The 23,219-nt window shown below is 42.6% G+C and overlaps 3 protein-coding genes across 3 annotated transcripts in view; 1 reads left to right on the forward strand and 2 right to left on the reverse strand.

Annotated features, from left to right (window-relative positions):
• LOC6035571 (delta(9)-fatty-acid desaturase fat-7) overlaps window positions 1-12,198 on the forward strand; it is a 29,811-nt gene extending 17,613 nt beyond the window's left edge. Inside the window, exons 5-8 of the mRNA XM_038267035.1 lie at window positions 10,733-10,918; window positions 10,986-11,181; window positions 11,243-11,713; window positions 11,770-12,198. Of these exons, the coding sequence (XP_038122963.1) occupies window positions 10,733-10,918; window positions 10,986-11,181; window positions 11,243-11,689 (829 nt within the window). The 3' untranslated portion in view covers window positions 11,690-11,713; window positions 11,770-12,198. The remainder of the gene's footprint in view (window positions 1-10,732; window positions 10,919-10,985; window positions 11,182-11,242; window positions 11,714-11,769) is intronic.
• Window positions 12,199-17,656: 5,458 nt separating this feature from the next.
• Window positions 17,657-18,966, reverse strand: LOC6035573 (charged multivesicular body protein 3). The gene is made up of 2 exons (XM_001845676.2): window positions 18,753-18,966; window positions 17,657-18,678 (listed from the first exon to the last, which is right to left on the reverse strand). The coding sequence occupies exons 1-2, from the start codon at window positions 18,795-18,797 to the stop codon at window positions 18,058-18,060; spliced, it is 666 nt and encodes a 221-aa protein (XP_001845728.1). The 5' UTR covers window positions 18,798-18,966; the 3' UTR covers window positions 17,657-18,057.
• Window positions 18,967-20,251: 1,285 nt separating this feature from the next.
• Window positions 20,252-22,832, reverse strand: LOC6035574 (ATP-dependent RNA helicase SUV3 homolog, mitochondrial). The gene is made up of 2 exons (XM_001845677.2): window positions 21,801-22,832; window positions 20,252-21,739 (listed from the first exon to the last, which is right to left on the reverse strand). The coding sequence occupies exons 1-2, from the start codon at window positions 22,606-22,608 to the stop codon at window positions 20,301-20,303; spliced, it is 2,247 nt and encodes a 748-aa protein (XP_001845729.2). The 5' UTR covers window positions 22,609-22,832; the 3' UTR covers window positions 20,252-20,300.
• Window positions 22,833-23,219: the final 387 nt, after the last annotated feature.

The following is a 23,219-nucleotide window of genomic DNA, read 5'->3' on the forward strand; positions in this document are numbered from 1 at the left end:
GCCTAGAAATGAGCAGAAACTTGCAACAGAGACCACAAAAGACCCGGGGTCGTAAAAGTGGATTGCTTTGCTTTTTTACTTTTTGATTTGGTCGAAGCTTTTGTTAACTAGAAATTTTTATTTTTCTGTGAGTTTGATTTGAAAAAAAGAATGTTTTCCGGGGTTTCCTCAATTCAAACTTGATTATCAATAATTCTAGAGTTTTTGAACTATTGAGCAGTTCTCTAGGATTTCGGTAATTCGATTTTTTTTTTGTATTTTTTAATCCGACTGAAACTTTTTTGGTTCCTTCGATATGCCCAAAGAAGCCATTTTGCATCATTAGTTTGTCCATATAATTTTCCATACAAATTTGGCAGCTGCCCATACAAAAATGATGTATGAAAATTAAAAAATCTGTATCTTTTGAAGGAATTTTTTGATCGATTTGGTGTCTTTGGCAAAGTTGTAGGTATGGATACTGACTATTTTAAAAGGGCGTAATATTGAATGTTTAGCCTTTTTGAAATGTTAGTCTTGATTTGAAAATTTTGAAAATATTGTTTTTGAAAAGATCAGAAAATTTCACAAATGTTTCATATTTTAACATTGAAAATCGGACCATTAGTTGCTGAGATATCGACATTGAAAAATGGTGGGCTGTTTGGGTGAGACTTAGAAAATATCAATTTTCCTCTTTTTAAACCTTTGCATTGCAATATCTCAGTAACTAAAGGTCGTATCAACAAAGTCCGAAGAAGCATAATATAGAGAATTCTCTCAGCTTTTCAAAAATATTTTTTTCAAAAGTGGGAAAACATGTGCACTAATTTTAAAAAATGAAAAACTGCGACTATTTAAAAAAAGTTACATCAAAATGGCTATAACTTGAAAACGGTGCACTTTATCAAAATTTCACTGTAAAACTTTTTGATTGCAAATTTGATTTTACATCAAAAAATGAAGTTGAAAAATTTTTGCGATCAAAATTTCGATTTTTTGAAAAAAAAAATCAGTATTGATTAAAAAATTCATAACTCAGTCAATGATTTTTTGCACAACCTGGAAATTTCTGAAAAGTTGGCATTTTATGTCCTCTAAAACATATCAAAAAATAAAAAAAATTAAAAATAGTGTTTTTTTGCAAATCAAGTTTTTGTGATAAAAAGTTAAATAAAAAAATCACCAAATTTTTTTTACCGTGTTTTTTTCCAGTGTAGTCCGTATCCATACCTACCTACAACTTTGCCGAAGACACCAAATCGATCAAAAAATTCCTTCAAAAGATACAGATTTTTGAATTTTCATACATCATTTTTGTATGGACAGCTGCCAAATTTGTATGGAAAATTATATGGACAAACTAATGATGCAAAATGGCTTCTTTGGGCATACCGAAGGCACCAAAAAAGTTTCAGCTGGATTAAAAAATACAAAAATTAAAATTCAAGAAAAAAGACCGATTTCGTAGAGAATTGCTCTATTGTCTTTCATATGTTGATAGGACCTTTTTTTAAAAAAACTCTAGAATTGTTCTTTAAGAAATTCCTTACTAAATATATTTATCCATTTCCAAAGGCATTCTAAAACTTGTGAAAACATTTGAACATTTGAATTAACAAATCTAGAGTTTTTTAAGGTCCTATAAACTGTTGTGTTTTACATGTTATAGGACCTTTTCAATAAAGAAACTCTGGAAAAGTGTTCGTGAAAACACTAAGAACGATATTATTCGTAAAGCAAACTTGAAGTTTCGTAATCTTTTCAACGTTTAACAAAAAAAATTGAAGAACATAATGATTTGATTCAAATCACGGTTTATTTTATGAATACTTTTAAACGTGCAAGTCATAAGCACTCTGATAGCATTTAGTGAAATTTGTTATCTGTATAAAAGACACAGTTTTATATTTTTAATTCTTAAATTTATTAAATTTAATTTATCTAAATAATTCATTGACAGTTTTTGTTACACCTTGGTGTCATATCGGAAAAGTATACGGATTTTTGCTCAGCAAGAGTTGGTAGCCTTACTCTTCAATAAGCAATTTGCAGCAAAAGTAAAATACTCGTGACGCCATCTGTCGGCGATGGAAATCTGCCTCCGAAAAATATTTGACGCAAAAGTGAAAATCGAGCTATTCGGCCGCACTGGTTGCTGCGATCAAACTCAGCCTGTTTTTGACAGCTGAGCAACGGTCGTTGCGGTGCGATTTGGCGCGCAACGAAGGGCCGAAGCGCGCTCAAAGAAAGAGAGAGAGAGAGAAAGGGAAAATTTTCACTCCCGTTTGAGACGTGATCGAGTTAAGTCAAGTTTGCTGTAAATACGATCGGAATAAAAGTTTTTTTGTGGTAGAAAAGTGAATTTCCAAGTGTTTTAATCACACCCCGACGAAAGACGGTAAGAACTATCCATACAGTCCACCTGCAGAATCGAAGTTGGAGAATTTGGCCCCAACATTTGCTCCTTTCGACCCAAATAGACCGGCGGAAGTTTGGAACGTCGCGTGTGTCTCGTGGAGTGAAGTGCACGGCAAGAAAAGAAGACCGTGAACTGATCCGGAAAACGTCATTCCCGGAGGGCGTTTCACGTGGCCTTGAACAGCGTGAAGTGACGCGCGTGTGGGAGAACCAGCGACGCGGAGTGCTCCGGGTGTGGTCCCATTGGCCGCCGGAAGCAGAAAGCGAGCCGTAAGTGGTCCCATTGGCCACCGGCATTGAAAAGTGAACCGGAGTGGTCCCATTGGCCACCGGTCACCGGTAGTGAAAAGTGGTCCCATTGGTCACGGCAGAAGTGTGCGCAGAAGGTGGTCCCATTGGCCATCCTTGCTGCTCGGAAGTGCGTGTGCGTGTGTGCGAAAACAAGAAGCGTGCGTCGCCATCTTGGCACATGAAGAACGTGAAGTGAAATCGGCGGATGTGGCGTAGTTTTTTGGGATTCGTGGTCCCGGGAGAAAACGTCGAGCTGAAAACCGAATCGGAATCCGAACCAGAAGATCGCAAGCCCGTGGTCGAACAACTTCCACTCACTCCGAAGCAACGGTACGCGGAGAAAAAGCGGGAAATGGCGGACGAAGAGGTAAAAGCGTTGCTGAACCGGCGAGGGCACGTTAAGGGTAAGCTAACCCGGATCAAGACTGCCCTAGCCCAGCCAGTGATATCGGCAGCGCAGTTCGAGGTCTACAAGGCTAACATCGAGAAGTACTACGGTGAGTACGACGACCTGAACAATAAGATTTTGGATTCCAAACTGACGGAGGAACAGGAGGAACAACTACCAGCTTGCGTGGGAGACTCTTGAGGAGCGCTACGAAAATCAACGGCTGATCATTGACCTCCACATCAGCGGAATTCTGCAGCTGAAGCAGATGACGAAGAAGTCGTCAAAAGAACTGCGGAACCTGATTGAGGAGTGCGCCAGACACGTGGAGAACTTGCGGTTCCACAAGCAGGAACTGCTTGGTGTCTCGGAGCTGGACGGAGAAACGCGAGAGTTGTGGGAGGCTTCCATTCAGCGAAAGCAGCTCCCTAAGTATCAGGAGACCATGGACTTCCTGAAGAAGCGGTGCGACATACTGGAACGGTGTGAGTCTGCCGCTTCCGCTACGTCTGCTGTCGAGCTGATTCTTCCAGAGACGTCATCGAAACCAACGACGAGGATCGCCTCGGCAGCCATGACTTCCAACGACGTGGAATGTGAGCTGTGTGGTGGATCGCACGCCAACTTTAGATGTGGCTCGTTCCGTGGCATGAGTGTCGCGGAGAGATGGGCCAAGATCCGTGACGAGCGGATGTGCTTCAACTGCCTGCGCAAGGGTCATCGAGTGGAAAGCTGTCCATCAGAGCGTACCTGCAAGTGCGGCCAGAAGCACAACAGTTTGCTGCATTATGAGCGGACTCAGCAGACCCCACGGAATAATCCCGGAGAAACCCCAGCTCTCTCCGTGCCGGTCGAGGCTCTTCCACAAGTACCGACCCCCCGTGGTGAGGCTTGGACAAGTGGAACAGGTCCTGTTGTCTCTGACGCCGACGACGAGCAACAGACAACGTCTTGTTTCAGCAGCGGAGCACAGAAGTCGTCCCGGAGAGTACTTCTGCAGACTGCTGTTATCAACGTTGTGGACGCATCCGGTAGATTCCATCCGTGTCGCACGTTGCTGGATTCCGGCTCACAAGCGCACATTCTGTCGGAGGCGATGGCGCAGAAACTCGGCCTACCCTTCGAGAAGTGCAACGATACGGTCATCGGAGCTAACGCTGCAAAGACGCAAGTGAAAAAGGGTGTCACCTTGAGTTTTGCGTCCAGGTACGTTAACTTCAGCGACAAAATTTCGTGTCTTGTCACCGAGAAACCGACGGGACGGATCCCGTCTGAGAAAATCGACATCTCTGCCTGGCGCGTCCCACGGGGATTGCAGCTGGCAGATCCACACTTCAACGAGCCGCACGAGATCGATCTGGTGATGGGATCAGATTACGTGTGGGATTTGTTGCGATCGGAAGAGTTCAAGCTTGCAAACGGCACGGTGACACTGCGAGAGACCGATCTGGGCTGGATCGTGACCGGCTCGTACGACTCGTCTCCGCAGTTGAGTTGCCAAGTCGTCCACGTGCTGAACGCCGCTACGCAAAGAACGGAACGTGTCCCGTTCCATGGAGCGCGACGTCTGGTGCAGAAAGCAGAGTCGGTGAAAGACCGGTTCTCAACTGCCACCAAGATCGCGAAGAAGGAACCGTTCGGAACCAGCTCCAAGGAAGCAGCAGTGAAGCAGCTGGGAGAGAAGACGTTCCTGCATGAAGAACCAGTAAAAAGGTGCTGCTTCAATTCGAAGCAAGTGTTGAGGTGTAAGGAAGAGAAAGTGATTGAACTCAAAAGAAGTGCCCTGAGAGACAACGACGACGGCCTGCCAAGAGTTGGTGGACGTCCGGTGAGCTTTCCGCACGGCGTGGCTTACGCTGGTGCTGTGACGGCGAACCGCAACCTACCCAGGAAGGAACGCGCTGGTGCGCGTAGGCCTGTTTGCAACTCTGCCAACCGAAGACAGCGACCTGCTTCAGGAGGACTTCGGTTCTTCTGAGTTGCCGGAGTTTGCAGCCGCGGGGGAGAATGTCGGCGATGGAAATCTGCCTCCGAAAAATATTTGACGCAAAAGTGAAAATCGAGCTATTCGGCCGCACTGGTTGCTGCGATCAAACTCAGCCTGTTTTTGACAGCTGAGCAACGGTCGTTGCGGTGCGATTTGGCGCGCAACGAAGCGCGCTCAAAGAAAGAGAGAGAGAGAGAAAGGGAAAATTTTCACTCCCGTTTGAGACGTGATCGAGTAAAGTCAAGTTTGCTGTAAATACGATCGGAATAAAAGTTTTTTTGTGGTAGAAAAGTGAATTTCCAAGTGTTTTAATCACACCCCGACGAAAGACGGTAAGAACTATCCATACAGTCCACCTGCAGAATCGAAGTTGGGGAATTTGGCCCCAACACCATCTGTGAAGGGATAGCACAAACTTCTCTTTTGAGTATCATTTTTAGTAATCGTTTGTTTTTAAAATAAAAACACTCAAATTTTGTAAGATAATGTATGGATAGTATGAGATAACTCTTTTTCAACAGTACAGTATTAAAACATAACACAACTGGACATTTTTTTTAGTTGATGTCAGTAAACGCCTCAGTTTCGTCAAGGTATGATAGATTTGGCCTCCTTGAACACGCTCCAATCAACAGAATTGAATTTTAGTAAATTCTCTGTAAATTTGGGTATAACACCTATGGATTCAGGGGTCTCGTGGCGCAGGGGTAGCGGCTTCGGCTGCCGATCCCGATGATGCTATGAGACGCGGGTTCGATTCCCGCCTTATCCACTGAGCTTCTATCGGATGGTGAAGTAAAACGTCGGTCCCGGTTTCTCCTGTCTCGTCAGAGGCGCTGGAGCAGAAATCCCACGTTAGAGGAAGGCCATGCCCCGGGGGGCGTAGTGCCAATAGTTTCGTTTTACCTATGGATTCATTGCGTTCCCCCTTTTTTTTGCTACCCCCATAGATAAACGTGGGTGCGCATGGTTGTTTAAGATAATTCCATAGAATTTGCTTCCGAATTTATAATTTTATTTATTGCCAGGGAATCCACTAAAATGTAATTCTAACAATTGGAGCGTGTTTAGGAAGCCCAAATCTATCATACTTTGATGAAACTGAGACGTTTACTGACATCAGCTTAAAAAATGTCGACTTGTGTAATATCTTTTGATAAAAACTACTAGAGAAGACGGGTAGTTAAGTTCAAAATTTTAAATGGCAATTTTTTTTTCATTTTCCAGGTATGAAAGAGATTGAAAATTTTGAAATGTATTTTAAACCAGTTATTGCAAGATTCGATTGGATGATGTAACCGAACAGAATGAATGAAAGAAGAAAATGCTAAAACTTATTAAATTTTCGTAGAACAAAGTCATCTGAAAGTGACCCTCCGCATTCAAATTAAATAATAATAATAAAATGGCGATAGAACGCTATCTTACTTCAAAAAAGTAATAAAACCTTTGAAACCGCAAGTTTACTCAATGCTTTTAGCACCCATTGATTGCAAAGGATTGACAACAATAACATCAATTAATAAGCAAATAATGGCTCTCAGCCGCATACCTGCAAATAGACTAGGGGAGTGTGGGGTAATTTGGACACCCTAAGGAAATTGCTCTGCCACGGGCTGTATGGATATTTTAAAGGAATTTGGATGACACCAGAGGATAATAGAGACCATATTTGATGGAAAAATGTCATTCATTTCGATAAATTTTGATGAAAAACCCATTTTACCGCAAAATTAAAAGGTGTTCAAATTACCCCCACATTTTTGTGTGGGGTAATATGAACACCCCTATGGGGTAATTTGGACATGCCTTGTGGGGTAATTTGGACATGCCTTGTGGGGTAATATGGACATATCTTGTGGGGTAATATGGACACCTTTTGTGGGGTAATTTGGACACATGTTGAAGAATAAGTTTAGCATTTGATTTTTTGAGCATGTTTTTGTAATTGTTTTATATTTTGATGTGTTTATTTTGCTCATAATATTTCATCAAAGGTTTAAATAATGATTTTGTGATAGAACTATAATTCAATAGGAAGATAACAAATTGTTCAGTGTTGTATACATAATTCAATAATTAATTCTGAAATGAATTAAACATTGATTCTGGATTAGGCACAAGTATAGTTTTTAGTGATTAAGGTATTGTTTAGATTTATATAAATCAATCTTTATATAAAACTAATTAACCTGAAACCATCATTTTTTTTAATTTTACATGTAGCCCTTCAAATTTTAATATTTTTGTAAACCAGCATAGAAATTAGAAATGTCACAGAAATTGACTAAAAGCAAAATGTGCAGTAATCATATTTCATCCATTTGAATATTGCAATAAATTTATCTAAATTAAAAAATAGGGGTTTTGTGAAAGTTCTGATTGCTCACATTCCTTTTTGAGTGTTTTGACATTTTAAATCCCTCTAAATCCCTTTAAGAACTCAACCAACCATGAAAGTTATTTTTTACCTGACAGGTAGACTTTCAGGTATGTCCAAATTACCCCACAAGCCATGTCCAAATTACCCCCATAGCATGTTCTATCATAAATTGCAATTTTTGATGATAAAAATTGATAAAATGCACATTTTTATACGTACATATCTCAGACATCGTCCAAGCAACCCCCTTGAACAAAAAATGTCCACTTTTTTTCCATATAACCTCTGCAAAACCTTATTTCCCAACCCTCAAATATTAGAACTTAAGGCAGTGCCAACCGGCCTTTGAGAAACTTTCACATACTATACCAAAACTACTTAACCTATTCCAACTTTTTTGATTTGTCCATACTCCTAGGCCATTACTAGTACTAGCCTTATCACTTAAATTGCCGTTTTCACTTTATATCCGAAGAAAACGTGATTTTTTAAGGGGTGTCCAAATTACCCCCACTGTCCATATTACCCCAAACTCCCCTACCGAAAAGTTCAAGCTCCTCCTTGGTGCCCTCTTGCGCTGATGGCATTTCGTTTTTGTTATGATCTCTTAATGCAATACACTCAACCCCCGGTGGTTGATCACTCTTTCGTTTAGTTTTTACCCCGTCGGATTTACAAAGTCAAACTAAAAAGTCACTTTTTACACGGCGCTCACGCACACTATAGAGTTATCTACGGGCGCATGTATTGCGTGTAAGTACACGAAAAAAAGTGAGGTTAAATTTTGTACCCGCCAGCAAAACAAATGGTGTGCTAGTGTGTGTGAGATCGGGCTTAGATACAGTAGTTGTTCGGTAACTGGGCTGAGAACGTAGCCCAGTCATCGAATGCTGTTCGCTAACTGGGCTGAACGAAAAATAACGAGGGGACTACCGATGCATAGTATTTATTTGATGAAATATAAAAATAAAAGTTACTCAAATTTGTTTACAATGATCACTTTTCATATTTCTTTAATTGTGACTTGAAATTACATAAAAGTTTTAAAAAAGTTTTTTTATTTGCTGACCATGATTTTTGCATCCATTAACCCCTCGGTGATTTCGGTTTGTTTTGGTTTTTTGACGTTTGTCTGCTTTTTAACTGGGCTACGGCCCAGTTATCGAGCGCCCAGTTAAAAAGCAGCCCAGTTAAACAACGCCCAGTTACCGAACAACTACTGTAGCTCTATTAAAACAAACGTTTGGTAGTGTGTGTGAATTCCGTTTAAAAGGGGTGTCAAAATAAAAAGTGACCCCGTTCGTTTGACAACAGTTGGTGTCAAACCATCGGGGTTTGAGTGTAAACATTTGATTGAAACCTTTTTTAATGTTTTATTCCAGGAAAACATGATAATAAATCACTTTCTGAAATATTTGAAGTAAAAACTAGAAAATTTTACCAGTTATCGTTCGGTGTATTTTGTAGCTTTTAATTTATTTGAAACTTAAAAAAACATATGAAAATTTAAGAAGATCCCTACTAATTGTTATGTTGTAACAAAAGATAAAAAAAAATGAGGATAGTTTTCAATAAAATGACAATTGCCACAAAAGAGAACACGGTCGTGACCTTTCTGATGCATACCGTGGGCCCACCAATGGACGCGGTTGACCGTGAATTTACACCGAAGAGCGCCACCACAGCCTGATGGCTTCTGTAACTTCTCATCACTGCCTACCGCGGCTCTGCCTGCTGGAAGCTGCGGATGATCTTGAAAAAGCCACACCACCATCCTACCAGCCAACTGGTCAAACAATTACACGCGCGAACGAATGATTGGGGAGTTGATGGGAAAATGACTCCTCGTCTCGCTGGCCCGGTCAGTGGTAATGAATTGTTGATTTTAGATGGTTTCGCGCGGCAGTGGTCACTGGGGCCGGTAATTAAGTTAGGCCGGTAATGAACCTTTTTTTTGTGTCGAGATTTAATCAAGCTGGAACTTTGATGCCGATCTCGCACAGATCAATCAGATGATGACTCACAATTCTAATGTTTCTGGTACTTGGGAGAATCATAACGCTATCTAATTATTGTTTTTAAATCAAAGGTGTGTTCATTTCAGTCAGTCTAGCATTCATTTGAAACGCCGACGTACAAACAAAGATTAGTTTCATCGCAAGTGATAGTGGTTGGTGATTATGTAAATGCTGAACGTCTAGACTTCGATATTCTCATAAAAGTGTTATCCAGCATACCTGTTGCATAAGCTACCAGGTGTTACCATGATGATCTATATAGTACAGATCAAGTATTTATTAAACCAAAATTCCTTTGAAATAGGCATCGACGCAAAACTTATATGTTGTTTTTTTTTAGTTTGTTGTGTTTTGGAGGAACACAAAAAAACTTCACAAAAATATCAGTTACATTTTTGCCTTCCTCACTGAGGAGAGCTATAAAATCACTCGAAAAATAAACTTTTATTAAACCTTCATTTATACTTATCCTTCAGAATCAAGTTCTGAGCAAATGTCTGTGCGTGTGTGGCACAGGCTTAGGCTGAACGAATTTTGTCCGGATGTGGTCTACTCTGTCCAGTTTTGGGTCCCACAGTTTTTTATTGAAAATGTTTAACTTTCATTAAGTTGTATGAAAGTTATAATGAAATACAATTTAGAGGACTACGAAAAGGGTGATTTTCAACATAATATTAAATGGCCTGGTCTGATCTCCACGACAGAGCCGTATAGAGTGTTGTAAATTTCTTAAGAGACGGTGTTTGTTCACCCAAAACTGGCAGCGCTAGTCCGAGAGAATGATGGTCTCGAGTCGAGAGAATAGTGATACCATTCACGGACGCAGAGAACACAGCTCGAGATGGGCGATAGAACTATTCTCTCGAGGTTCATTTGCAAAAAAGTTCACCCGTCAAACAAAAAACCAAAAGTGTCGACAACGGGAATCGAACCAGAGACCTTTGACAAACCAATCCAATGACTTAGCTGCCTCGGCCACCACAGCTTGGTGACCAAGGAGAAGTCAGAAGTCGATGTATGACACTTGTTGGAGATTTATTGATTCAACTAACGAATAAACTCATTTGTTATGATGGTGTGAGTTGGTACCATTATTCTATCGATTTTGGCACTGAGCCCTCAATAAATTTTGAGAGAACGATTATCTTGACTCTGAATTTTGGGTGTTTTCTGAACTTAATATTTACTAATACTACATAAATGAAAGAATAAATGAAACACTTAGTGGTGGAATGAATAATGTTTTTTGTTTTGTTTCATTTCAGACACTACAAACTCCTCTACACCATCTTCGCCCTGTTCGGGCCAACATCGATCCCGGTGCTGTTCTGGGGTGAGAGCCCCTGGTACGCCCTGTTTGTGGCCTTCTTCTTCCGTACCATTCTCAGCCTGAACGGCACCTGGTCGGTCAACAGCGCGGCTCACATGTTCGGAACGCGACCCTACGACAAGTGAGTGTCGGGTGTTCTCGAGTGGGGGGTTTCCAGTTCTGTATTTGCGTTGCTTTCTACTTTGCAGGACGATCTGGCCGGTTGAGAACATGTTCGTGTCGTTTGTGGCGATGGGCGAGGGCTGGCACAACTACCATCACGCCTTCCCGTGGGACTACCGAGCGTCGGAGTACGGCACGCCACTTAACCTGACCGGAGTGCTGATCGATTTCCTCGCCAAGCACGGACACATCTGGGACCGCAAGACTGCGACGTCCAACATGGTGAGCGTTTGATCGGGATTGAGAAATGAGTTACGTTGATTTTTTTTTCGCGTTCTTCCAGGTCAAAACCCGTCTGCTGCGCACCGGCGACAAATCCCACCACACGTACGGAACGGACGAAGGCCGCAAGGCGTTCAAAACACTGTGGAACATATGGCGCCATCCGACCAACCCCACGTACACCTCGATCTACACGCCCAAGCCGAAGATCATCCAGAGCGATGGCTACGCGCTGGTCGAGGACGAGCTCAAAAAGTCCGAGATGGACGACGACATCCTGAAGCGGGAAGCGGACGAGCTGCTGCGGCGCCAGAAGGAGGAGGAAAGCCAGAAGACTGAAGCGAACAAAATCTACACCAAACTGTCGCAGTACATCAAGGAGCAGCAGCAGGAGCTGCCCGGGGAGCTGGCGCAGCAGGCCAACAACAATCAGGCCGTCAACGGCAAGGCCAAGCTGAACATTGACGGAAACCAGAATGTGATACAGCGAAAGATCACCGTTCAGTGAGGTGTAATGGAAGGTGCATGGAGAATGCTAGTAGATGTAGGATCCTTTTACAGGCCGAACTGATGGCCAATATCATCGACATCATTGCATTGGATTCTAATATGTTTTTGTTAGAAAGATCTAAAGCATTAACAAACAAACTATTTCTCTCGATAACTGTCTAGGATTAAGCTCTTTCTAGTATAAACTGTAAAGCCTGGTTTGCTCAAAAGGGCTGGTTTGAATCAGCATTTCTGTATCAATGTGATTATTAATGTTAGTGGAAGATAATGTAGATTCCAAATTTCCAATTCTGTGCAGTTTGGTGCAAAGTTATCACATTCTATGATTCACAATCCTATGTAACTTAAAATTAGTTGTGGTAGAACAACTTTGCTTTGGCACTGTGACAACTTGGAGTTAGGAAAGATACCTCTGCAGCGAGACTTGCTGGAAGTTTCCATCTATTTTATGTCGAAACCAGATTGGGAATGCTACAAACAGCCAAATAAATTTGCTTTTTATGTAAACGATAAGTTTTTTCTCATGATAGATGACGCCCATTAAAATAATAAAGATGATTAAATGGTAATTCCAAAATTTTAATTTTTTTTCTTGGCACCCTAATGCACACACCATAGACTAATTAGTTTATGCACACACTATCACACGCACTTGGAACACTCGATATAACACTGCTTCCAACTTTCGGCAACATATTAGGTTTTACAGCGTGACGTCACGAGTGCACACGCACACACATTTTTGCTGAGACACACGTGCAAAAAATATAAACAGTGCAGCCAAGCTGTCAAATTTCTAACCTTAAAACCGAGTCGGCGTAAAACCTAATTATTTTGCTCCTGTTTTAGTCACTCACTTGTGAAGAAATCCCGAAACATGTAGGGTATTTGTCCCTTTTTTGGGCCTACTAAGCAGAGCGCACTTTTGATTTGATGTATTCTCAACTGAATAAGTTGGTTTTTAATGCTTATGCTCGTACTTAATCATATTTTTGATAAAAATGTCATTTATCGCTGTATAAGCCCAAAAAACTAGAACATTTTTTGTTCCTATTTTGGGTCTATTGCTTCTAGGATTCGACAGGATTCGACCTTCAATGTGCATTAGGGTGGTCCAAATCCGGACTTTTTTGGGGCTACCCCCTGAAATCAAAAATTGACCCATCACTAGGCTAAATTCCAAATTTGAGCTCATTCTGACCACGGGAACCCCTCCCTCCAATCGCTTAAAGTTTGTATGGGAAAATCGTCAAAATGTATGGAGAAAAGCAACTGTTTTACTTTTTTACCTGTGGAAGGCGCCAAAGTTATCCGATTCTTACCATTTCTCAAATGTAGAACCTTCATTAAATTTAGAACATCTTTCCCGAAGACACCATATTTTTAGGATTTTTTCTCGCGAAGTTATTAGCGCCCAAATCTGACCCTTTTTGCGCGGCCAGCTGTAAGGGGCTACCTAACAACGATGTTTATTTCAATTCGTACACGCACGTGCTCTCTCTCAGGTTCAAACTCTCTCACGAGCTTGCTCGCCTGCCTGCCTGCTTGTTTACCTACAAGCGCGTGCTCTGTTTCTCGGCTTGGACTTTTGTCGTCGTCGTCGTTTTCGTTTGCTATCCGCTGCGCTGCGTTCTTGACATGTTTATTATAATGTTGAACTAAAATACCAGGTTTGTTTTGAGATATAAAATTTAATGTAATATGTGATCAACAAAAGATATCATATTATAAGAGCGTGTGAGGGAGAATACAAATTTGATGAATTAGTTCATCCTTGGTTCATCCATGAATCGTCATCGTTTTGGATTTTAATTTATCTGCTCTTGTTACAAGAAATACCATGCAGTTTTTTTAGATAAAAAATGAAGGAATCTTTTTTAGATTTTTTTTAAACTGAAAGGAAAGGAAGGCCGCAACTGCAAGATCTGAAGGTAGTTTACGATTGTGCAGAAAGAGATGTTTTCTGAATCGTTAAATTTACAGGTAAACTGACAAAAAATGATAAACAGTTGCAAAATTTGATGCAGGTGGTCTAGGAACACAGAAAGAAATTTCCATAAAGAATAAAAAAATAATTTTAGAGAGTATGAATGAAAATTTGCAGCAATAATTGTAAAATTGCTTTGATTTGTACTAAGTATATTTTTGTTAAAGCAAACTACCTAAAGGAACAACACTTATATTACCTGAAGTTTTTTTTTTAATAATTGAATCATTATCATGTTTCTTTAGAATATACGAAAAACTGCGTGTAATGCTTGAAAAAACAAACAAACCCTGTTCTCATGACATTTGCTGTAATTTTTTGATCGAGCCTAAGCTGTCTTTTCTTTAAACTATTGTTTTCAGCGCGGTTTTTTTTTATTTTTGTCATAATTTAAGAATTTATATGCTAAATATATCTCAAAACAATCCTGCTATTTTAGTTGAAAATCATAATAAACATGCCAGAAACGCAGCGCAGCGGATAGCAAACGAAAACGACGACGACGACAAAAGACCAAGCAGAGAAACAGCGCGCGCTTGTTGGTAAACAGGCAGGCAGGCAGGCAGGCGAGCAAGCTCGTGAGAGAGAGCACGTGCGTGTACGAATTGGAAATAAACAGAGTTCCCAAATGAACCGGTTAGGCTAGGTTCACCTATAAACTTGGTTCGGCTTAAGCCTCCCTTTGTGGTTCAATCCTGGTTCAGTGAACCATGAACCATGGCTTAAGCCAGGCTAACCAGGCTAATAAAAACCATAGGAATAATGCACTGTGTAACAAATCTTATAGTGTGGCAATGTTACAATGTAACATTTATTACACCGTAACATTCGTTACACCGTAACATTGTTACACCGTATTATGATTACACTGTAACATTGTTACACCGTAACTTTGTTACACCGTAACATTGTTACATCGTAACCTTGTTACACCGTAACATTGTTACACCGTAACCTTGTTACACCGTAACATTGTTACACCGTAACATTGTTACACCGTAACATTGTTACACCGTAACATTGTTACACCGTAACATTGTTACACCGTAACATTGTTACACCGTAACATTGTTACACCGTAACATTGTTACACCGTAACATTGTTACACCGTAACATTGTTACACCGTAACATTGTTACACCGTAACATTGTTAAACCGTAACATTGTTACACCGTAACATTGTTACACCGTAACATTGTTATACCGTAACATTGTTACACCGTAACATTGTTACACCGTAACATTGTTACACCGTAACATTCTTACACCGTAACATTGTTACACTGTAACATTCATTACACCGTAACATTGTCACACCGTAACATGGTTACACCACAACATTCGTTGCATCGTAGCTATCATTACACCGTGACATTCCTTACACCGTAATAATGTTACGTTGTAATACTGTTACGGTGTAACAAAGTTACGGTGTAAGAATGTTACGGTTTGAGCATACTACGGTGTAACAAAGCTTGCCGTTTAGCCTAACATTCTTTGATCAGGTTCAAGCCAGGTTCAAGCCTGGTTCAAGCCAATGGTTCATTTTGGCTAGCCTCGCCTGGTTTGAACCAAATGAACCATGGCTCATGGCACTCAGTGAGCCTGAGCCGACGATGCTTGCCGACGTGTGGTGTGAACCTGAACCAGAAAAATGAACCTAGCCTAGCCGATGGCTTAGGCTCGTGGGAACACTGGAAATAAACATCGTTGTTAGGTAGCCCCTTACAGCTGGCCGCGCAAAAAGGGTCAGTTTTGGGCGCTAATAACTTCGCGGGAAAAAATCCTAAAAATATGGTGTCTTCGGGAAAGTTGTTCTAAATTTAATGAAGGTTCTACATTTGAGAAAAGGTAAGAATCGGATAACTTTGGCGCCTTCCACAGGTAAAAAAGTAAAACAGTTGCTTTTCTCCATACATTTTGACGATTTTTCCCATACAAACTTTAAGCGATTGGAGGGAGGGGTTCCCGTGGACAGAATGAGCTCAAATTTGGAATTTAGCCTAGTGATGGGTCAATCTTTGATTTCAGGGGGTAGCCCCAAAAAAGTCCGGATTTGGACCACCCTAATGTGCATATTTTCAACCTACCTTCTGATTGGTTGAAATCTCGAAGCACGTGGCGAACTTTTTTTACGTACGGTTCAGCACAAGCTCGTACAGTACAGCCACACAAGTTCGGTCGACAAAAATGCTAAATCATTGTGATGTTTTAAGCCACAAATCAACATTAGAATGATTGATTTCATTTGCGTTACGTGCATAATTAGCATGAACATCATTTATATCATTTAGGGGAACAGCATCTAATTCCAGCGTGCCTCTAATGTTGGCAGGTCAGAACTTTGACATTCAATTAAAGCAAATTAAAAGCGTTTTCAACTGAACTCGAGTGATAAATAGTTCAATAAAAAGTGAGCAAGCAAGTTTCTATCAAAAGTTTTGCAAAATTAGTTGTTTAAATAGTGAAAATCAGCAAACTGGATGGAGTTAGGAGCGAGTGCTTAACCTGCCAAACATACGAGAATTTCCCCTATTCATTTTTCACTTTCTGGGTTACTGCATATTCCTCTCCATCAAGAATGATCAAAAGTCTGTTAAATCATGATTTTAAATAAAGTAACATAAACAAAATCTCTGTTCCAGGCGGCACGTCAGTTGGTCAGGGTTCAAACCGCCGGTGGTTTGTCACTTTTTCGTTTAACACTTTTTTTAGTTTGTGACTAACTGTCATTTTTTACACGACGCTCACGAACATTATCAAAACAATCGATTGGTAGTGTGTGTGAACTCCGTGTAAAAAGGGTGTCAAACTAAAAAGGGACCCCGTGCGTTTGACTACAGTTGGTGTCAAGCCGATCAACCCGATGTATGGTGAATTACTGTTTAGGCACACTGTTGTATTAGGGATATGAATAACTTTTGGTAAAAGGCAAATGAAACAGAAATATTCACAATTGCTGCTCTACGGATTGGTGTACTTGGTTTTAGTAAATTTTAAATAAGGAATACTCCAGATTATCTACAGCATCATTCAGACACGGGCGTTTAGTATGACGGAAATAAGTTGAGTATATTTCTCCTTAAGTCGAATAAAAAAAGATATTTTGTTAAAGAATTAACATTTTTTTCTGGATATTCCTTAGCAATTCAGCAGGGGAAATTCTCGTATGTTTGGCAGGTTAAACACTCGCTCCTAACTCCATCCAATTTGCTGATTTTCACTATTTAAACAACTAATTTTGCAAAACTTTGGATACAAACTTGCTTGCTCACTTCTTATTGAACTATTTATCACTTGATTTCAGTTGAAATCGCTTTTAATTAGCTTTAATTGAATGTCAAAGTTCTGACCTGCCAACATTAGAGGCACGCTGAAATTAGATGCTGTTCCCCTACTTGTTCGACAACTCCGCATTAACTTTTCAATAGGGCGAATATGTAGATGTAAACAAGCAGACTACACTCAACCCCCGGTGGTTGGTCACTTTTTCGTTTGACACTTTTTTAGTTTGTACCCCGTTGGTTGGTCAAAGTCAAACTAAAAAGTGACGAACTGTCACTTTTTACACGGCGCTCACGCACACTATCAAAACAAACGTTTGGTAGTGTGTGTGAACTCCGTGTAAAAGGGGTGTCAAACTAAAACGTGACCCCGTTCGTTTGACAACAGTGGGTGTCAAACCATCGGGGTTTGAGTGTATCTCCCTTTCTTACTCAACGTGAACTGTCACTAGAGCAAGTGGGATAGACAGTTTATTTACATCTTTAGATTCGCCCTATTGAAAAGTTAGTACGGAACTTGTTGTTTAACTGGGCGCTCAATAGCTGAGATGTAGCCCAGTTAAAAAGCTGAGAAATAACAAAGCAAAATCATCGATGGGTCAGTTGACGCAAAAAGGAATATTCACACAAACATGCTTATAAATTTAAACCGAAGTAAGGATTTTCCTCCGACTGAAAGTAACAAACGCACAATTTCATTTCACTTATTTGTGAGTTTATTTGCGTTTCATTGCGTAATTATTACTAATGTTTAATACAATTTAGGTGGTGTTTTCTCGCTGGAAAGCCCACATTCAATATTACACAGCACATAACATTCTCTTACGTTACCACGATGCTTCCTTTTTTTCTCAAACATGCGGCGTAGAATCTTCGAAGACCATTTTTTTCCGTTCACTACACACTAAATTGGGTTGGTGCCAGCAAGACAAAACCCGGACGTGTCTGAACATATTTACAAAACAGGATTAAACATTTATTCTCCAAGAGCGGCAAACGTAAACGAGGGATGAGAGGGGAAAACTCTAAATGTATTAGGGAGTTAGTCAAAATGTGTTACTCTAAGTCACAATTCGCGCTGGTGGCGGCCACGCCTAAGAGCGCAACGCTTGCAGCCGACTCTGCATGTCCTCCATGTCGTCTTCCTGGTCCTCGTCGACATCCGCCGCCACCGCCTCGCGCGAGGATTCCCCGGCGGGAGCTGCAAGCGGTGCCGCCGGGGCCTCACCCAGCTTGCCGGCCGTAATCTCCCACAGCACCTTGTCGATTTCCTTCTGCGCTTCCTCCTCCATCTCCTCGACGTCCTCCATCGATTCCATCGTTTCGTCAATCATCTCCTCGATGATGCCGGCCTTCATCATCTCTTTGGACATTTCCCGCATCGAGGCGGCCACCTCCGGCAGCTTCACGAGCGCCTGCATGGCCGTCATCACTTCGGTGGATTTGGCCAACGAGCCGGCCACCCGAACCGTCGCCAGCTGGTTCTTCATCTGCAGCTGGACCGAGTTGATGTGGGCCTTGCTGGTGTAGATCTTGTTGATGGCCTTCCGCGACCGGATCAGCTCCTTCGCCAGGATCGTGCAAACTTCTTTATCGTTCTTCTTGGCGGCCTCCTTTAGGGTTCGCTTCAGCTTGTCCTCTTCCCGCTGGATTGAACGGATCTGTCGGTCTAGCGCGTACGATTCCTTCCGCAACTTGGATGTCCACTCTTGAACCTGACCGAAAATGAAAATTGATTTTAATTGCTTTGGTCCGTCCAAGGTCAATTTGGGCACTGATTCGATATTACCTGCTCCTTTGGGTTGCGTTCTTGTGATTTTCCGAAAAGTCCCATGGTCAACCGATTTCTGCGCACAACACTTGTTTAAAGATTGAAAAAATTTCCCAATAATTACGGGGCACGATAAACTATAAAAAATAAAACCCAAAAACACGAAATTCCCTTGCACCACAGCAGGAATGATTCACACGCAAAAATGTACACAAATAGACGGAATGACAGCTGCTGCTGCAGCGCAACAAAATTGTCAAAACCAGGGGGGTAACATCATGAGTCCATTTTTATGTGTTACATATATTTATATTTGTTATTAAGGCCGTTGCAAACATTAAATTTTATTGAAGTTTATATCCCTCACCTCTGGACAAAGCAGAGATGAGGTATGCTAAAATGCTGACATAAACATTGAAAAATATTTGCAGCTGCTTAAATTAAAAAATACTTATATTCCTTATTCACTCACCATCACTTAGGATTTTTTTGTTTAACAAAATATCTTTGAAAACAGTTTTATGCGAGGGGCAGGACACATGGACTAATCAACTATAATATTCCCCTAATCAATTAGAAATTATGCGCTAATTGACTAACTTTCCGCTAATCAATTAGCGGTAAATTCCCATCGCAATGTAGTTATCTTGACATTTTTTGTTTACCTTTTTTCCAAAATGGCGATGAATATCGTGGTCGGTGTCGTTGGTCTCATTTCGGAGGCGGATTAGAATCGAAATTTTGTGGATTGTCGCGATCGGTGTTTCATTTAGAGATCAACGTTGTGATTAATAACAGGCACAGGCCTGTTATCATCCGGAACATGCTAAGAACCACAATTTAAACGCAAATCTTACCAACCACCCGGCGTCAAAGATCCCTTGGAAGCTTGGAAGCAGCGCCCTGCCGGAAGCGGTCTCATTGAAACGATTGTAATGACGGAATGCCGCCCAAGTTTTGAACCCTACTAACCCCCGGTTTTTCTTTAGCGAAAAAGACGAAACTCTCGGCATCATTCGAGAACCTCCGGGAACCACAACGGAAACGACAGACGGCGGAGACATCGCAAATAATTGCCGCACCTCGATCAACTTGTCCCTCTGACCTCCACAAAGGTCTGCAGCTATAGTGCCCCGCAACGGCTAAGATTCGAACTTATCTCTTAGTGAAGAAGCATGACCCCGGCACCGGCTCTAACAGCTGGAGTGTGCCGAATTCAGTGTCGGGATGTCGAATCCAGTGACGGTAGAACCGAAAATCGTGCCAACACCTCCATCAGCCGGAGACGGTGGTTTTATGACGCATTCTAAAAATTAATAAAAACAATAGCAAAAAACTATCACGATGAAAAAAAAATTACCATGACAGGCCCTTGGTCGAACCGAAAGTGCCATCGTTAGGTTTCTGAAGGGAACCTGAATAGGGATGGCAACAAATTTTCATTCGTTCGAATTATTTATTTTTATGAAATTTAAAAAAAAATAATAGCTTGATGGAACCAAAAAAAAACTCCAGCATTTAACATAGGCTATTAAAATCCCTTTATTCAACGACCGCCATCGTTCCTCACTTTGGTTTCCTCGTCTTCCGACGGCCCTTTTTCCCTCCCAGATCGTCATCATCTCCGCCCTTCGACGGTTGCGCCTGGTCCCACTCGGCCTTCAACTCCTGCAGCATGGCTGGCGTGAGCAGTCCTTGCGCCAACAGTCGCTCCGTCAGTTTCCCCCGCGGGGCATTCTCGCGGTAGTATTTGCTCTTCTTCTGGCGCATCACGAACGAGTCCTCGTCCGGGGTGTTGGTCGAGACGGCCGTTTCGGAGTTTTTCAGCAGCTTGGTGATTTGGAACACGCCCTGCTGGATGATGTCGTCGAGCTCCTTCTGGATGTCTCGGACGAGCTTCTCGTCGGGGAAGAGATCCGGGAAGCGATAGCTAAGCCAGAGATACAGGTCGAGCACGTCGAACACGGCTTCCAGGTGGACGAGGTCGATGATGGTGCGCGGGAGTTGGAACGGCCAGCCGCACTGGTTGCACAGCCAGTCGAAGGTGACGGGTTCGTTTTTGCTGTAGCGTCGAGCGTATTTGAGGAACATTGAGCAGACGAAAGGCATTTGGCGGTTGATTGGGGCGCAGCAGAAGATGTAACGCGCTCGGAGCGGAAGTGGCACGTGCTGAATGGTTTCGGCGAGGAACTTGAAGTCTTCGGTGTTGCACATAAAGTACAGCGAATCGTCGACGATGCTGAGCGAAACGAAAATCTCCATCAGATTGCTGAGCGTCGCGTTCGGCAAATGGTACGCGTACAGTTCGATCATGTCCGCGGTTGGATGGAGTCCGGCTTGGGTCAGCGGATCGGGCGTTTGCCCGAGAATGTTTTTCAGCGTGGGCAGGTCTTCCGGTTTGAACGTGGTCACGTATCCTTCGTCCCACTTCATTCCGTACCGCCCAGCTCGTCCGGCAATCTGCAATGCTTGCGACACTGAAATCGTGTCCATTTCCTTCTCCCCCTTCTGATTCACTGTAGGCTTAATCATCGAGTAGAAAATTACCCGCCGAATGCTCAAATTAAGTCCCATCCCGATCGCATCGGTGGCCACCAACACCTTGCAGCTATTGTCCGGATCGTTAAACTTGGCCGCCTGCGCTAGCTTCGTCCCCGGTGGCAAACCACCGTAAATGACCGCCACCTCCCGTCCTCTCGCCTCGATTTCCCTCGACACCGTGTAGATATCGTTCTTGCTGAAGCAAACGATACAATCCCCCGGCCGAACGTTGTCCAGCGTTTGCAGGGCGTGATCCTCGATGTGCAGTGCCGTCAACCGTTTGTAGTTGCGCACTTCAAGCGTTTCGTGCGTCGTGTCGCACATCTTTTGCAGCAGATCGAGCGTGCCCGGCTCGCCGCACACGTGAATTTCCTCCGCCATCAGGCCGAGCAGGGCACGCGTCCAGGCCCAACCCCGGCCCACGTCCTTAAGCAGCTGGATTTCGTCGATGACGGCCACTTCGTCTGGAGAATCAAAACAAAACGTAGTTAAAAATAATCAAAACAGATATTCAACTAAACTCACAAGGCGTCGTAATCGACGTCATCTCCACGGTGCAAGCCACGTGCTTCGAGGGATTCCCGAGCGGATCGGCAAACTTGCGCTCCTCGCCGGTCACCAGATCGCACGGCGTCCCCCGTTGGTTGCTTTTGTTGTACACCTCGCTGGCCAGCAGCTTCAGCGGACCACAGTAAACGCCCGACTTTGCCGTCAGGAAGCGCTCCATCGCGTGATACGTCTTGCCCGAGTTGGTCGGTCCCGAGTGGAATATGATCTTCCGATTGATACCTCGCGCACTCGGATACCAGTTGGCCGGTTGCCGCAGATCCGAAATCTTCTTCAAATCGTCCATACACTCCAGATGGGGGAAGATTTGCTTGACGTGGCGCAAAAAGTACGGGAAAATGTCGTCCACATGTCCAGCGCCCTGCAATATATCACTCAACACCACGTGCAGATCCGCCGGCAGGGCGTCCGTCTCTAGGCAGTACCGGCGGAAGCTGGTGAACGCCTGCGACTGCAGATTCGAGTCAATCCCGTTTTCCAAACACAAAAATCGAATCTCTCGCCTGTTGCTGAACTGCAGAATCATTTTGAGCATTTCGGCCTTGTCCAGGACGCCTCCGGTCAGCTCCGCTCCGACGTTGATATCGTCCGGGTTTGGACGAATCGGGACCGGCGTGAACAGTCGGCTGCTGCTGTCATCTTTCTTGCCCCGGAACGGAACGGCTGTGATTCGCGCGGTCCGACAACTTTGGAAGGGGAAAATGCGTCGCGAGTTGTGCAACGTCGAGAAGCAGCGCCGCGACAGTCGTTGGCTCAAACTAAGCATTGTGAGCAATTGATTTTCCGTCAGATTAAGCGACACCGATTAACCAGGCGTAATTTTTTTTAATTTAAAACAAAGTAATGAAATTAAAATCACGCATAATACTTTTTCTTGCACTTTCCGAAGTTACTTTGGTTGTTGCATGATAAGACTTTTGTTTTGATTTGCTCGAGCACGCACGTGAGAGTTGCAAACTGTCATAACAAACCCCTTCAGGAACGAACCGACAGTACACGTGCGAGGAATATTACTCAAGTTAGCGCTGAAATTAACACACATATCATCAATATACACTGATAATCAACATTACACACTTTTCAGTTCAATTTTACACACTTGTATGGGATTTTTCAGTTCAAGTATGATTACACGAAAGTGTGTAATCATAGTTGAACTGAAAAATCCCATACTAGTGTGTAAAAGTGAACTGAAAAAAGTGTAATGCTGTTTACCAGTGTACATGTGATTACACACTAGGCTGGATTTTCATGGATCATGCAACGACATCGTAAGCACGAGCATCGAAATTTTTACGATGCTCTTGGATGGCGTTATGACTTAGCTATAACTCAAACCTAAATAACGGGCAGACCGCCATTTTGCCCGCAAGCGTT

Source organism: Culex quinquefasciatus, chromosome 1 (genome assembly GCF_015732765.1).
Source record: "Culex quinquefasciatus strain JHB chromosome 1, VPISU_Cqui_1.0_pri_paternal, whole genome shotgun sequence".
NCBI classification, from domain to species: domain Eukaryota; kingdom Metazoa; phylum Arthropoda; class Insecta; order Diptera; family Culicidae; genus Culex; species Culex quinquefasciatus.